At 31.2% G+C, this 16,500-nt stretch overlaps 1 protein-coding gene across 1 annotated transcript in view; it reads left to right on the top strand.

Moving 5' to 3' along the window:
- The window catches only part of LOC145254849 (chloride channel protein C-like), a 199,642-nt gene extending 184,761 nt beyond the window's left edge, over window positions 1-14,881 (top strand). Inside the window, exons 14-18 of the mRNA XM_080113697.1 lie at window positions 1,064-1,230; window positions 4,185-4,361; window positions 7,687-7,783; window positions 12,682-12,777; window positions 14,004-14,881. Of these exons, the coding sequence (XP_079969823.1) occupies window positions 1,064-1,230; window positions 4,185-4,361; window positions 7,687-7,783; window positions 12,682-12,777; window positions 14,004-14,243 (777 nt within the window). The 3' untranslated portion in view covers window positions 14,244-14,881. The remainder of the gene's footprint in view (window positions 1-1,063; window positions 1,231-4,184; window positions 4,362-7,686; window positions 7,784-12,681; window positions 12,778-14,003) is intronic.
- The last annotated feature ends 1,619 nt before the right edge of the window (window positions 14,882-16,500 follow it).

Here is a 16,500-nt window from a genome sequence, read left to right as displayed (position 1 = left end):
TTTTTTTTTAGCAAAGAAGGTCCCAGTCTGCATTGTTGTCCACCGTCGACACTTTACATTCGCGCATCTCCAGCCATAGCCGCCTATAATTCTCCCTCTTTTTGCTAGCATTTTGTTGAGTTGAAACTCTGCACGTAGCATTGTGATTGGCTGATCGTCATGTTACATCAAACAGTAGCTAAACCTGAGCTATTCACGTCATGTTCCAGGGGAAAGCCAAGCAAAAGGTTCAAAGGATGCACTAGTACCTAATTGTGGTGCTTTTTTTTTTTTTTATAAAGGTCATGTGGTTACAGTAAAAGTTTTTTTAAATTTTGGATTGGTATATTTAGTTTAGCATGTTAACAGAAAATAAAGATTTTAAACTCCTGTAATTTAGTAATTTTTTACTGTAGTTCTTATTTCTAGTTATCTAGAGTTGTAAGCCATGTTTAGTTTCTGATGGTTAGTTGTTCAACACAAGTCCTGGAGGTGACTGGTTCTCAGTAGACAGGACAAAAGATACTTCACATATTGACACGAAGAAAACATGCAAAGTTGCTACAGAAAAGATTTAATATTCATGGAGCAATTCTGGTTTCTGATTGGTTGGTAGCAGAACGTGAATTTAATTTGATTCATCAGTTTCTCATCATTCATCATTGTTTATAAATAGAATCTCCCGACTGTGCGGGATCATACTCCATTATCCTTCAAAAATATTGCAACAAGTTACTATTATTTTATCTTTTTTCTTTTCAAATCTTTTTTTAACTCTATTTTTTTTACTTTTAAAAATATTTGTAATCATTTCTTGAAGCATTTCTTTTTTTTTTTTCCAATCCTTTTTTAATCCTTAAATTCACTTTTAAAAAAAAAAAATTTCTAACCATTTTTTTCTTTTTACTGTTTTTTACTATTCTTCCAGAATGAACTAACAAATGACGTCTATTTTTATTTAAAGCTCTTTGAAAAATTTAGAAGATTTTTTTAATCTCTTGTACTTAATTTTTAAAAACGTTTAAAGTTCTTTTTAACTTTTTAAATGTTTTCTTTTTTTTTTTTTTTTTTTTTTTTTTTTTAGATTGAACTGACAAATGATGTCCAGTTTCTGCTGCCCATTATGGTGTCTATCATGGTGGCCAAGTGGGTAGGAGATTTTTTTACGCACCCTCATTATCATTCAATCCTGGAACTCAAATGTATCCCTTTTTTACCACCCGAACCACAAGTTGTCATTGACAAAAAATTGTAAGCATCCCTTGTTCCTCTCTAGTCAAGTATGATAAAATCGTGTTTTAGATTGTTCGGACTGCAGTTCCCATCTTGGGTGTTATTCTCACAATGTTCCGTCCAATATAACCGCATTGAGAATTAAATCTTCAACATCCTGAAGAGTTTCACTTCAAACACTTTTTTACTTAGCACTTTATTCATTATGCCATGGGTTCTTGCAAGTAAAATTCAGTTTTAAGTGACAGTCTTCTGGAAGTTGAAAGTTCAATCTTCACTACTAAGAATATAATTATGAATTACTTAAAACTTTTGTCTGGCAACGGTTGAGGGAATGAGGGCATGATATCATTGTGGATTAGATAAAAGGTTCTGTTTGAAATTCCCTACAGATTCCTGAGTTCAACAAGACCTTGGAATAAAGATGTCATATTCTGAAAATCACATACAATGATCATGCTACCCTTGTGGATTTCTTTAATCCACAAGGGTAGCATGATCATTGTGAGACTAATACTCAAGATGAGAGCAGCAGTCCGAATACTACAAATTATTAATCCTCATCTCAAAAAATTCAGAAACCTTAGGTTTGTCATATGATGCCTATTGCTTACCTTTTGCTAAGTGTTCAGTTGTATTATGTATCAAATCTAAAATAACAAATTTTTAGCATGTAGAGTTTGTCAGATTTCTTATGTGCAACAAAAAGAACTACAGCAATTACAGAAGTGGAAATGGAGTGCATAAATATCTGTCCCTTTGTGTTATCTTTTTTTTTTTTTTTTACTTGGGAGTCACTACTTATCAAGGCAACTCAAGGATAAGGATTAATGAATGTAAGGTGATAGTGTAGTAATTGTTAATGGTGTAAATTGGGTAGAATTTGAATATTCATAGGAATGGCTCAACAAGAACTTGTTTACATTGGATTTGAAGGCTACCATGTTGTATTCAAGTGGTAAGCAGGTCAGTGGAACAGTGTTCCACAGGCGGACAGTTCTAGGAAAGAAGCTTTATTCATGGAATCTTAATATTATAAGACATAAGTCAAGATTATTCCTCATAATAAATTTTAATTAAATGAATTGTTAATCTAATATATAAAGTTATCTTGCCTGATTTTTTAAATTAATCCATCTGGTATATTGATACTTCATTTTGACAATTTTTGTTTTACTTCCACTGTTATTGGCATGAGTATATTTTAATTCGTTTTTGTTTATTTTTTGTTTTCTGAAAATAATTTTTTGGACTAAGAAAACTTAAATTGGATATGTTTTCCCTTCCTCATTTAAACATTAAAGGGAAGTAATCATGTAATGGGTTATTTACCTTGTCATACGTATAAAAATAAATATCGGAAAACACTTTATAATTTTAAACATTTATTACACATGTTATTTATTGCTTGACTTTTAAAAATTCTTGTTACTCAAAATAATTTGATTACTAAAATTAATGGCGCTTGTGCAGTTTAGTCAAGACATTAAAAAATGGAAATATTGAAAAAAGGTTATATTGTATGTATCCGTTTTCAACTGAAGATCTCTGGAAAAAAAAATTCATTTAATTTGATCGAGTAGTTTTTTTTTTTTTTTTACAGCGGAAAAACATGTTCTTATGAGAGCGCGTTGAAGTCAGCCATTGTGAAATTTGCTGAAGTTGAACAACATGCCACGGGGAGATAACTCCATGTAAAGCGCCGACACTCCCTTCCCATCTTTAATTCTAGCTTTTCTTCCTAAAAATCAAACCTTTTGCTTGGTATCATAAATTGTTTTTTTCTACTTGATGAAATTAAGTGAATTTTTTTTTTTTTTTTTTTGGAGAACTTTGTTTCATAACGGATACATGAAATATAACCTTTTTTTCGATATTTTCATTTTTTTAATGTCTTGACTAAACTGTACACGTACCTAATTAATTTCTAATACTTTGTAAACATGTTAGTGATTTCTTTTTTTACACTTCAGCAGAAATGTTTTTAAATATCCTTTGTGACGAGCATGTGCATTACTGTTAGTTCATGTTGGATCGTATTAACGTTACTGTTCAAGTTCATATTGGGTTGTGTAGGCATTGCTGTTGGGTCGGATGCTATGAATGATGCTGTGGTCAGAGTCAAGAGTTGTCTTTTTTATTGACACATTTCTTTTTCACAAAGTTAAGGTAAATAACTCGTATGCCTAATTCTCTTTAATGTTTAAAAATGTTTTTTTTTTTTTTAAATTCGTTATTGGAAAATATTTTGCTTCCTATTATAATATTGACAAACATCCTTTTATAACAGAAATAGATAAGATGTTAAAACCAGTTTTTTTAAATGGGACATAAGCATATACTTCTGTTTTGGTAAATAATGGAAATTGTCTTCACTCTAACAGTTTGCTTGTTTGGAATAAGTATTTTCAGATAAGAATCTAATTTATAAAACTCACTATGTCTGCCAGTCTCCATATTTTCAAACTCTATCTATTCTGAAACTAAAAGTCGCGGAGTGGCCTTAAATGATTGGATTTTTTATGGACCATTTTTTTTATGGGTCTTTAGCTGGTTAAAATAGTTTTTAAGGAGTCAAAATCGAAAAAATTGTTATACATTTTGTACATTCATCTTAGTTACAGTTTTGCTTTTGGCTTCAATTCTAGCTGATGGCACCCAAATACTTTTTTTTTTTTTACCTTTGAAATCACAACTCTATAATAATATATAAAATCTGGAGAAAATAAAATATTGTATCCAGTGTATTTTAACCCCCCCCCCCAGTATTAAATAAAATCTATTTGTGTCAATAACATTTTTTTTTTTATCCCTTTTCATGTTTTTAAAGTCTAAAGATAACTGGTTTGTTTCCCTCTTTTTTTTTTTTTTTTTGTGTGTGTGTACGCGTGTAACCTAACCTTCTAAATTAACACCATCAGAAGATCTCAATTTAATAGATGTATTGATCTTGTGTTATGTTCGCTTTTCAGCATCAATCTTGATTTATTCCAAGTGCGTGATATCATGTCTTTTCCTGTGATTCATATAAAACGTCGGGAATCTGTGGATGTTTTAGCTCGGCTTTTACGAGAAACTACTCACGGTGGGTTTCCTGTTGTCGAAAACAATGGTTTGGTTAACAATTCCTTTTGTGGAATTATCACTAGGTAAGACATTCTTTTGGATTGTTATTTATTTTAATTTACATATGAATACAACGTATGATTGTGTTGTCCATATCAATCATTTTTACAAATGCTCAATTCTGACAAAAGGCATCATCAATGGAAATCTACCAACACTTAATTATAATCTCCGCCGGCAAAAAAACGTACCATCGTCACTTTTATCTCAACAGAAGAAAGGCAGCATTTTTTGTCCGTCTCTCAGTTTTCTGGAACAGTCTATTCAAAAATATAAAATGTTTTTAAATATTTATTTTTGTAGAATTCAAGGGAAAGAACTCAATACACGACTGGGTTCGTACAAACTTGAAAAGTCCTTGAATTTAAAATTTTGTCTTATTTCTATTTCCTTGAAAAATCTCTGAAAATATACGAAATGTTTTGAAAATGTCTTTAAAAGGCCTTGAAAATCATTCTTTATGTTCAGTAAAAATTTGTGCTGAAATATTAAAAAATAAAATCGAAATAAATACTATTAAATTTTTTTTTAAAGTATTAATAAAAATAGCATTTTTTAAATATTGAAAATAAAATCGAAACACATTGTTCTGAAATTGCATAGTATTATTGTGGATACAAAAGTTATGTCTCTTGTGATAAAGATTGAAATCTGTCTATTTTTGTTCTCGTTTATAATTTAATGTAATAATTTTTTTAAGGGGCAGTAGTGGCAACTACCATAAATAAAATTAACCCCCCCCCAATACTTTCCTTGTGCTCTCCAATGCCCCCCAATACTTTCCTTGTGCTCTCCAATGCCCCCCTCCCCCAAAACAATTATGATAATTTAAAATTAGGCCACCCCAGGCCAAAAATAAAATTGACAAGATGGCAACTATCTTGGTTAAAAATTAAAAGCCGTAAATAGAGTTAAGATTTGAAATAAAAAAATTTTTTAAAAAGCATTTAAAACTACTTAAAAACATCAAAAGATGATGCAGATAGGTTGTAAACTAACTTTTATTGGCTCTGGTGACATTTATTTGTTATATCAGACCTGACCAAATGGTTAAGTGTAGGCATAGACCGATTCATACCATCCAAAATATTCCAACAAAAACCTAACAGACAACCATGGTTCTCCCCAGAATGTGCTGCTGCCATTGCGCACAGAAATCACTTTTTCCATAGCTACCAATGTAATAGATGTACTGAGACTAAAGCTGCTTTCAAGACTGCCAGCAACCACTGTAAAAGAGTAATAAAAAATACAAGAGAGCTATATGCTCAGTCCGTTAAATCCAAAGTAGCTGATCAGTGGCTTGGTTCCCACCAGTTTTGGCAAATAATGAACAGGATTCTGAACAGAAGCGTGCATTCTATCCCAACCATCACCAATGGACCTGAGGTCACCTCGTCAGCATCAGACAAGCCCAAACTATTTGCCAAGAACTTTGCAGCTAATTCTACCCTATGCGACAAAGGCCATCAACTCCCCGTATTTCCTCCTATAACAGACAACACGCTATGCAACATACAAATATCTGTGCATGGGGTCGCCAAGCTAATTAAGAACCTTGATTCCAGTAAAGCAATTAGCCCTGACGGCATTCCAATTATAGTGTTGAAAAAGCTTCAACCAGAACTTCCCCCCATGCTTACAAAACTGTTTAAGCGTTGCCTTAAGAGAAGTGCTTCCCAACACCCTGGAAAACGTCATCAGTATGCCCTGTATTTAAGAATTCAGGTGAGAAGTCATCTCCCTCTCAGTACAGACCAATAAGTCTGTGTCATGAGTAAGTTGCTGAAATCCATATTAAATAAAATAGTCAACCACCTCAGCAAAAATAACCTTAGTGACATGCAATATGGTGTCCGTTCCGCTAGATCTACAGCAGATGTGCTAACGGGTTATATCTCATAGGATTAGTGAATCTCTTGACAAAGGCTTCCTTTCTAGGGCAATTGCTCTTGACATATCAAAGGCCTTCGATAAGGTATGGCATAAAGGTCTACTTCATAAGATTTCCAGCTACGGTATAACTGGAAATGTCTTCTCAATCATTAAATCATTTCTCTCTGATAGGTTCATAAGAGTAGTGGTTGATGGACAGAAATCAGAGGCCCAGAGTATTAATGCTGGAGTCCCTCAGGGGTCCATCCTGGGCCTAACTCTCTTCTTGATCTATATTAATGATCTCCCAAAACACATACTTAAATCATTCGTTGACATCTATGCTGATGACACAACCATCTATGGCAACACATCAAAGGCCGTAAAAGACAAAGTTCTCTCTGATTCTCTCTCCCCTGATCTTGAGCGCGTGGTACAGTGGGGGAAGAGGTGGCTGGTTACCTTTAATGGTAACTGGAGGATAAGTTCAATGAAACAGAAATCGCCTAAAATAAAACATAAAGCCACCTGATGTAAGGAGCTGAGAAGAAATATTACTTCAAGGTCAAACACTAACCAATAATAAGTGTTTTATACTTGGATTCTGACACAGAAAGTAGCAGTTCTTCTCCCGTTGTCAAAAAAATTGATCATTGAATGAGGACTAAATGACAAAATAAGGGATATGAGAGTTACAAGGCTGTAATAGTAAAAAAGTTATGCTAAACAAAAATAGGTACTCGTGCAGAATACACACCGTGCTGAAATGTTATTTAGAAACCTATTCTTAACATGGGAAGGATAGGCATTGTGTAACTATTCAGTACTTTCATCTAACAATTTAATAAACAAAAGCCACTATAAAACTTAAATTTAACTTGAAAATCCTAACAACGTAGCATGGTCAGTGTTCTGTAGCAGTATCTAATAATGAAACCATAAATTATCTAATAATAATAATAATAATAATAATGAAACCATAAATGCTTCTAGAAAATGTTAAGATAACCAGTTATATTCGGAACATTTTGGGTGTTGTACTTTCATCAATCATCTAAGGTTATCAATCGCTTAAATGAGACAGGAGTATATGAATCTAAAATTGCTGTGTTTGAGTTTTTGTATTACATGCAAAATTTTGCTAGTGAATCTCCATATTCATGATTGATTGAAAAAAAAATTGCTGTTTTTAGCTTTCATCCAATGAACTCGATGGGCAAAAACATTTACTGCTACTACCGCTTCCAACAGACTTTTTTTGGTGTATTATTGTGGATGAGGACTCTCAGTTACTTCCCCCCAATGCTCCAAAAATAAAAGGGCTTCTCTTTTTAGAATAAATCTAGGATAAGAAAGTTTTTATCAAAATTAAGCAAAACTTGGTTTTCTGGCTGTTATTATTTATTTTTTATTACTAAATACTTAATATTTAGAATATCTTTTAGTAACATTTCATTGTTTGTCTTGTTTCAGGCAAGAATTGAATGTCCTCCTAATGAAAGAGGAACTTTTTGAGTGTGCAGATGCGAGAGATGTACTCTATGACATCACCTGGGTAGAGTACGACAAGGTAATCATCAGAAGTTGGGGTTTCACTTACGTATACGCTCATGTTTCTCTGGCATCGATAGTGGGAAATTTTTCTTATATTTAAAAAAAAAAGTTTTGTCTTGATAGCATTGAATGTAACCGTCCATTTTAGGCTTCATTCTACTAAAGAATGGTGTTGCCTATATTAACATCACTAAGCTGGATACTCCACCAGACTAGATGAATTTTTGTCTTGCAATTCAGTAAAGTCAAGAGACTACAAGAAAGATTTACTGTAATATATTTAACTGGTCAATTGGAGAGAGGAAAATCAGGGTTCACACAAGCGAATTAAATCGAAATACTATTAAATTTTAAGTATTAATAAAAATACGATTAAATAAAATCGAAATACATTGTTCTGAAATGAAATTGTATCATTGTGGATGCAAGAGTTACGTCCCTTTATCACGAAAGTATCTGTTGTTTTCCATATATTAACATCAGTTGGTTTTGTAATAAAGGGACATAACTTTTGTGTCCACAATACCAAAAATTCAAAATTTAAAAGTAAAAACGTACACCAGTCTACAATGAGGAAAATGAAAACATTTAATCGCACTTGGTTAGCCAAATCTAGGTGGGTCACGAAATGTAAATATGATTGTTGACATGCATATTGTTTTGTATGTAACTAAAAATGACTTTTCCTGTTGTCAATTAAGTTTTTTTGGTTTATTATATCATTGTTTATATATCGGATTTTGTTTTGAAAACTTGAATTTTGTCTGGAGGAGGCCTTGAAAAACTTTGAAATGTCCTTGAAAATAGACACTGGAAATCTGTACAAACCCTGAAAATTAATATCTGTAATTTCTTTACTACCTCGGTTTTTGAGAGGCATAGGAGATTTGTATCTTGTATAAAGATAAAGTGTTAACTCCTAGAAAGAAGCCCATTGGTTTCTGGGAACTTGTGCGTGTTCGAGATATATATATATATATATATATATATATATATATACGAGGTGCCTTCAATAGGTGTGCAGACTTTTTGTACAGACATTAAAAATGGTCATAGTTATGAAAATTAGAAATGGTAAATGTCCAAGTATCAAACCCTGGGGCACACTTGCATATGATGTTGCTTAGATGTATGACCGTTGAAACATTTTAACTAAGATGGATCGAATTAAATATTCATCCAGTAATACCACAAAAATTAATTTTCCAGACAAAACATTCATGCCAGGCTTGGATATGTTGAGCACTACCACCCTATTATCAAGTGTATGGTATATTCGTTAATAGATAATCATTAGAATATCTGCAGTAGAATGGAATTTTTTGAATCCGTACTCTTGGCCAAAAAGAAGTTTAGCATTTAGGTTTAATCCTCTCCATCGCCACTTTTCTGATTCTGCTCTTTTTTTTTTATCTGGTGCGATTAGGTCAAGCTGTCTGGAGATACTAACTTCCTGACTTAAATGCACTAAATATTGATATAATCGTTTCTCTCTCTCTCTTTTTTTTTTTCTTTTTTTTTTCTTTTTTTTTTTTTTTTCTTTTTTTTTTATCGTTGTAAAATTCAATCATGTTCTGCAAAGCCAAAAACAATAATTTCTCTCTGCAAAATAACCAAACTAATCACCATAAATAAATATTTAACTATATAAACTTAATGTGTAAAAACTTATCAAAATGATTGAGCTTGAAAAGGGTTGATATGCCATAAAACAAAACAAATATCATGAATAAATATGTGAAGGCATAAACAACATGAAATATAACTTTTTTTCAAAATTACTGAATTTGGTATTAAATAATTAAAAAAGAATTGATATGCGGTAAAACAAAACGACCAAACAACCAACCTGTTCGTTAACTTGAAGAACAATCATTACATTATTATTTACAATTATCAAGGCTACCCAGCATCATCCGTGGTCCAAATTTCCATACATTATTTACAGAAAAATGCACAAGTAAACAATCTAAATATTGTAATATATTTTTTTTAAATAAAATCTTATTAATTTTATTTAAAAAAAAAAAAAAAAAAAAAAAATGCGCAGTTTTTCAAATACATTAAAAAACGAATATATTGAAAAAAAACTATATTGTACATACCCATTAAGGAATAAAGTTATCTTAAAAAAGAAGTTGCTTAATTTCATCAAGTAGGTTGCTTTTTTTTTTTTTTTTTTTTTTTTTTGCTTTTTTTTTTTGCTTTTTGCTTTTTTTTTTTTAAACAGAGGAAAATCAAATTTTAATGAGTATGGGTATGTACAATATAGTTCTTTTTCAATATCTTTGTTTTTTTTTAACGTCTTTAATTTTTATTAGGTTGGTGCAAAAATAATGTCATTTTTATTTCTATATAGTTGAACGTTAAAAAAAAAAGACATTATTTTTGCACCAACCTAATAAATAAAATAATTTTTTTTTCTTTTTCTTAATGAGATTTTGATGGTATATACCTTTTTCAAAGACATTATTTCGTAAGGTTATTTGAAAATTTGAAAAATCAGATAATATTGTATAATTTTGTTTCTAATGAGTAAAATCTTTCTTTGATTATTTTTCTGAAACTTTGGCACTGTATTGCTTTTTTAAAGATATTATTTCCTAAGATTATTTGAATATTTTACAACACCAAATAATGTTATGTAACTTTTTAAAATTATTTAATTAAAAAATTTTTTTTTTTTTTTTAATTATTTTTAATGATGTTTTTAATGCGGCAAAATAACCGTCAATAAAATTGGACATGTATTTTACTCTTTCCATGAGGGACTAACCCAATTAGGCAATTTATAGTCAGATGTCCTATACAAAGATCCCTATAAAATCGTCCTTCACCCAGATCAAGTATTTGATTGAGTCGAGTGGAGACAAAAATCTATTATTGTGGACCTTGTCGTAACTTGATATTAATGCAAAAGATATATATATATATATATATATATACACATACACACACACACACACACACACACACACACACACAAATAAATGACAGACGTCTATATTCCAAATTTCAAGATGTTCACCATCTTACAGTTTATTCCTTTTAAGTATATCTTGAAATTTGGAATATAGACTTTTGTCACTTATTTGTTATATGTTCTGTAATTAATAGGGCTAGGACAACAGCATATTCTTTTCCTTGTTTTGACTCTCGGGTATATATCCATTGATATCTTATGTTTTTATATAGAATGATGTAGTTCTTGGTTGATTAATTGTCTGTCGGATATATACTTGAAAGTAAAAGCGATGAAAAGAATATGCTGTTGTTACAGCCCTAGTAATTACATTGAGCTTCATAAATTAAAGGATTGGAATAAATAAGTGAAATATAATTGGGGAAAAAAAACATTTCCACAGAAATATATATATATATATATATATATATATATAAGAACAAGTAGTTAATAAAACATGTTAAAAAAAAAACACTTTGAAAAAGAGTTAAAAACATATTTAATTTTAAAAAGGAAACACTAAATAAATGGATAGTCCTTAATCTGCTGAGTTTTGAAGAAATACTTTCCTTCTCATCAGAGGGTAGGATTTAGCAAAATGCGGGATTGGATTTTGCTTGCAAAAGTATTAAATGAAACAAGCAAGTCATTCACCCTATTCCCTCTGCTTCACTTTTTGTTATCAAGTAAGATCTATGACTTACTTGTAGTTTCATTTAATACTTTTGCAAGCAAAATCCGATCCCGCATTTTGCTAAATCCTACCATCTGATGAGAAGGAAAGTATTTCTTCAAAACTCTGCAGATTAAGGACTATCCATTTATTTAGTGTTTCCTTTTTAAAATTAAATATGTTTTTAACTCTTTTTCAAAGTGTTTTTTAACATGTTTTATTAACTACTTGTTCTTATTATAAGCTCTATCTCCTATTTGGTTTTATTGAGTTTTTACATCCGGTTTAGATTACTTTACTTATAAATATTAATTCTTTAATATTTATAATTTACTTTAGTTTTGCCATCTTGGATCATTTTGGTAAACTTAACTGTAATTCTTATATATATGTGTTTATTAATTAGTACACAATTTAGATATTTATGAACTTCAAAGAAATTTCTGTCATGGGAGAAAAATATATTGAATAATAACTTTAATCTAAAATGGAAACAAAGCTCAAATAAACATTGATGAAAAGTGAAAAAGAACAAAAACAAATCTAAATTGAAAAAAAAAAATCTATAAATCGTAATGAAATGTAAATATAAACCCTTATAAAATAATTTAGGAACTAGTTCCAAGAACTTTGGTAATTTTGATAGTTCTTAGAACAGACTGCCAAATGGTTGACCAAGCAGGAAATAAATACTGACCAATGATATTAGTGGCACTTGAACAATATATAAAAAAAACAAATCAGTATTTTGTGATTGTAGATATTTTCTTTTTTGTTTATTTTATTTATTTATTTATTTATTTTTTTATTGACTTTATTTTTTTATTTATAGACGCATTGCCACTGAAATATAAGAGCCTCTTGTAAATTAGCGGACCATACCTACACCAGAGAGTTGTGCTGGAAGATGTTTATTCACATTACATTTAAATTTCTTCATGTTGGTATAGTCTGAGAAACAATAAGTAGAAGAATGAATTTCAAAGGCAAGCATGAGGAAAAAAAGTTGTTAAAGTAGACAGCTTTCTGGCACCTGGAAACCTCTATATTAAAGGGGTGGAATTTTGCCGACTGTCAGATCAGTCAGAGTATTTACGTCAAGGGGGCATCAGAGTAGCAAGTCCACTGGAGCACATTCTAGTAAAGTACTTATAAAACAGTCACAGGGATGCAACATTGTGGTGATGGGACAGGGGCTGAAGCTTGGTAGACAGCATTGAACCTATTAGAGATTCTTCTATGTACAACTTGAATTTTATTCTTCTAAATCTTTTTCCAGCTTCGGACTGATCGTTCTGGACACCCAACTGGCCTGGAAGAGAAACTACAAATGTATGTGGACAACCGTAGATACACTGACCTTTTCATTGACTTGGTAAGATATGCCATAATATTATTGATTTTTTTTTTTTGTTAATTATCCTCCTTCGTTAAGTGAGGTTTTAAATTAACTCCCTTTTATGAAGTTATTAACAGAAAGACCTGACATTGCCCGGGATTGAATGAGGAGCGACAAATGTTTTACACTTCGAATACTTTTTGTGTCATCAGAATCGGTGAAACCACACATTTGTCAATCAAATCCATTTCAAGTAATTTCCTGCTGTAGTTGGGAACTTGAATTAAAGTTTAAAATGTAAAAATCAAGTATATCACAGTTCAATTGTGATTTAAAGAGAAAAATTCATTTCAGACATGCCCCTGTCTTATTTTTTATTTTTATTTAATTTTTTTTCACAAAGGAGTCACCACTTATCAAGGCCTAGAGGCCACTCGAAGATAAGGGTTAATGAGTGTACAGTGGTCAAAGGGAACATGTCATTGTTAGTAGTGGAAATTTGGTAAATTGGATTACATAAGGGGATAGCTCATCAAGAATTTGTTCACGTTGGACTTGAAGACAACCATATTGTAGTCAGTTGGAAAGCAGGAAAGCGGAACAGAGTTCCACAGTCGTGCAGTTTTAAGAAAGAAGCTTTGTTCATGGAGTTTATGGTTAGGTTGACGCACAAATAAAGAATGGGAGAAATTATTGATAGTGATTTTAGATAGACGAGTGTTTTTCACTGGAGTTCAGATGATCACTTGCCATAGAAATGATGATAAAGCAGAGACAGGCTTGTAATGTCTCTTCTGTAGGAAAGAGATTGCAGCGAAGAGAAAAGGGCATCCCCCACTAGGCTAGGAAGTCTATTTTGAACTCTGTCAAGGCAGAATAAGCTGCTTCTTTCCAGATGTGACAACAGTACTTCATCCTTGGACGTGCTTGGCTCTGATATAGGTAAAGAATTGCATCAGCAGTGAAATATCTACTCGAGTGTTAGAAGGATCCCACTATTTTTCCAGCAGCCTTGGCCACGGATTTGCTGTACGTGTTCCATCTCGGATCAGGAGTAAAAAATCCTCCAAATATTGTATTTTCATGTTCTCACTTAATTTGTTTTTTATTTATTATATGATAATTCTGATTAACCTAACAATTCAAATTTTGAGCTGAGTTGATACCTTCAGTAACTTTTGAGTATATGTTTCTGTAAGATTAACTCAATTGTACTTATGCATGTAAAACTTTTAGTAACGTTATTTTTTTTTTCTTTTCAGAATCCGTATATCAACCAATCAGCTATGTGCATTCCAGAAAGGTTCTCATTATATCGGACCTACATCATATTCAGAAGTCTAGGCTTGCGCCATCTAGTGGTCATCGATAAAACCAATTCGGTGATCGGAATGGTTACGCGAAAAGATTTAATGGACTTTAACTTGGTTGATAAAATTTCACAGGTTGTGTGCCGTGACATCCAAAGCCTGCAGCTTAACGTTCCTCTTGAAGTGCTTTGAATCAAAGTTACTCCATGACAACCGATTTTGTTGGGGAAAGTTAAAACCAAAACGTTATCGATATTATTTGGACAACTATTCTTATCCTGGATGTTTTTCTTGCATTTCAATCAGTGTAACCTCCAATCTTCAACTTATCAAACTCAGGAATCTGTATGGAATTTCAAACAAAATCCTTTGTTTAATTTATAGCAGTATTTGTTCCTCTTCCATCAGCCATGACTGAGTAAATGTCTTTGGTAATTCGTAATTGTATCCTTAGCATTACCCGTATTGAAGAATAATCCTTTAACCACTTGAAGACTGAACATTATTTAAAATATTTGTTTCACCACAGGTTCATATGTAAACTTGAGGCGTAATGGATAAAAGTGCTAAGTTATAATCACACCTGAAGGTTGGAGGTTATACCTGCTGAAACATTGTGAGAATTAACATTCAAGATGAAAACAGTGGACCGAATAGTCCAGATCATCAATTCTCATCTCAGAAAATCCCAAACCAAAAAATTATCTGCCAGATTCCGATAAATTGATGCGAAGTTCCAATCGCTTCGCATGTTGATGAGACGTTTATTTGAATAATACAAAAGTTTCAAAGGGTTTAAGTATGTAGGAATATGAAACAAAAAAAAGAAAGTCTAATTAACTATAAAAAAAACACTTTTCAATTTTTAAAAAATCTTTCATTTTATTTAGTGGATTCTAATTTTTGCTCTTCCGTCTCCACTATCCTCATATCATTTTTTTTTTTTTTTTTTTTTTGTACTTTTTGCATATATATTTATTTTTATTCACCCCTACCCTCCTCAAGCGTCTCTACCCTTCCTCTTTAAATATATGTGTAATCTTTCTTTATATATCTTTATTTTACACCCCTACTCCCCCGTCTCTTTAATTTCCCCTCCAACGCTTGCTTCCTCCACACACACCCCAGTTCATCTTTATTGAACACCATAAGAACCCACCTCCTCATATATTTTTTTTATTTTTGCACTCCCTCTTTTCGTTTTTGATCCTCCCTGCTCTAGGTATTTTTATTTATTTATTTTTTTGCTCCCCCAATGATCATATTTTTCAAATTTTATGTATTTCTTTTATATTTATAATTTTATTCCTTTTTTGCATAGTTTGTTTCCTTTTTGATTCCTTCCTTTTTTTTACCCTCCCCCCACCATCTTTCCACTTCCACTCTAAAATTAAAAAAGTTTTGTTATATTTATTGAAAAAGTATTCCATATATATGTGTGTGTGTGATGAATACATTTTTACAGTATGTATCCAATGGATAAAAATACTAAAACCAAAAATATTGCATTATTTCCAATAAACAAATCAACAAACAACTTGAACAATTGGGGGGAGGGATATGTCCAAAACCAAAATGTGACTTATCTGCTTTGAACTCTTTATTACACTTGACATAAATACAAGCTGGGTTCTTCTACAAACTCCATTCAGTTACTTTACTAAAGTTACAAAATATATATATATATAAAGCAGGAGATTGCAAAAATGTTATAGAAATTCTTTAATGATATTATTTATACTATAAAAACGATTTGGAGTTTTAATATTCCAGGGTAAATGTTCTATGTACTCTAAAAAGAAAAAAACCCTGCACGACAAACTCTTCAAATTTGACTTTTTTTCCTGCTGAATTTGTAAATAGTTTCTGCCTAAATTTCTGAGATGAGTTTTTACAATTTACACGTTTTGGATGACTGTTCTTGTCTTGGTTATGTTTATAATGTTTCAGGCATCTTTAGTTATTATTTGTCCAAATCTGAATTTTGAATGACCATGCAGGTATAAGGTTCTTATTCTGCTTTTCATACTGATATAAAATAGAAAACATTTTTAAATGATGCAAATTTCATATTTAAAAAAAATTAACATGATTTTACATAGGAAAAATGCTTTTCCATCAAATTCCTTAGAAATGTTATTGTAAAATTTAAAAAAAAAAAAAAAAAAATCAAAAGTTTCATGTATGATAAATTTTTTTTAAATAAAACACACACACACACACACACACACATAATTCAACAAATTCCTACCTTTTTAAAAGCAGTTTTATTTCTTATATCTTACAACCGTTTTGTCAAAGTTGAGAAAATGCAATTGGTTAATTAATTATACATTTCTTAAATACTCATCAGGGGTTAAAATGTCTTTTATCCACATAAAATGCGTAATTAACCGATTCTTAGGTGTAAGATTAAAAAAAATGTTTTAAAAAAGGTATCAATTTTTTC

Source organism: Euprymna scolopes, chromosome 30 (assembly GCF_053919585.1).
Source record: "Euprymna scolopes isolate OS-2025 chromosome 30, ASM5391958v1, whole genome shotgun sequence".
NCBI lineage: Eukaryota > Metazoa > Mollusca > Cephalopoda > Sepiida > Sepiolidae > Euprymna > Euprymna scolopes.
Note: the sequence above shows the minus strand (reverse complement) of the source record. Positions and strands in the feature narration are given on the sequence as shown.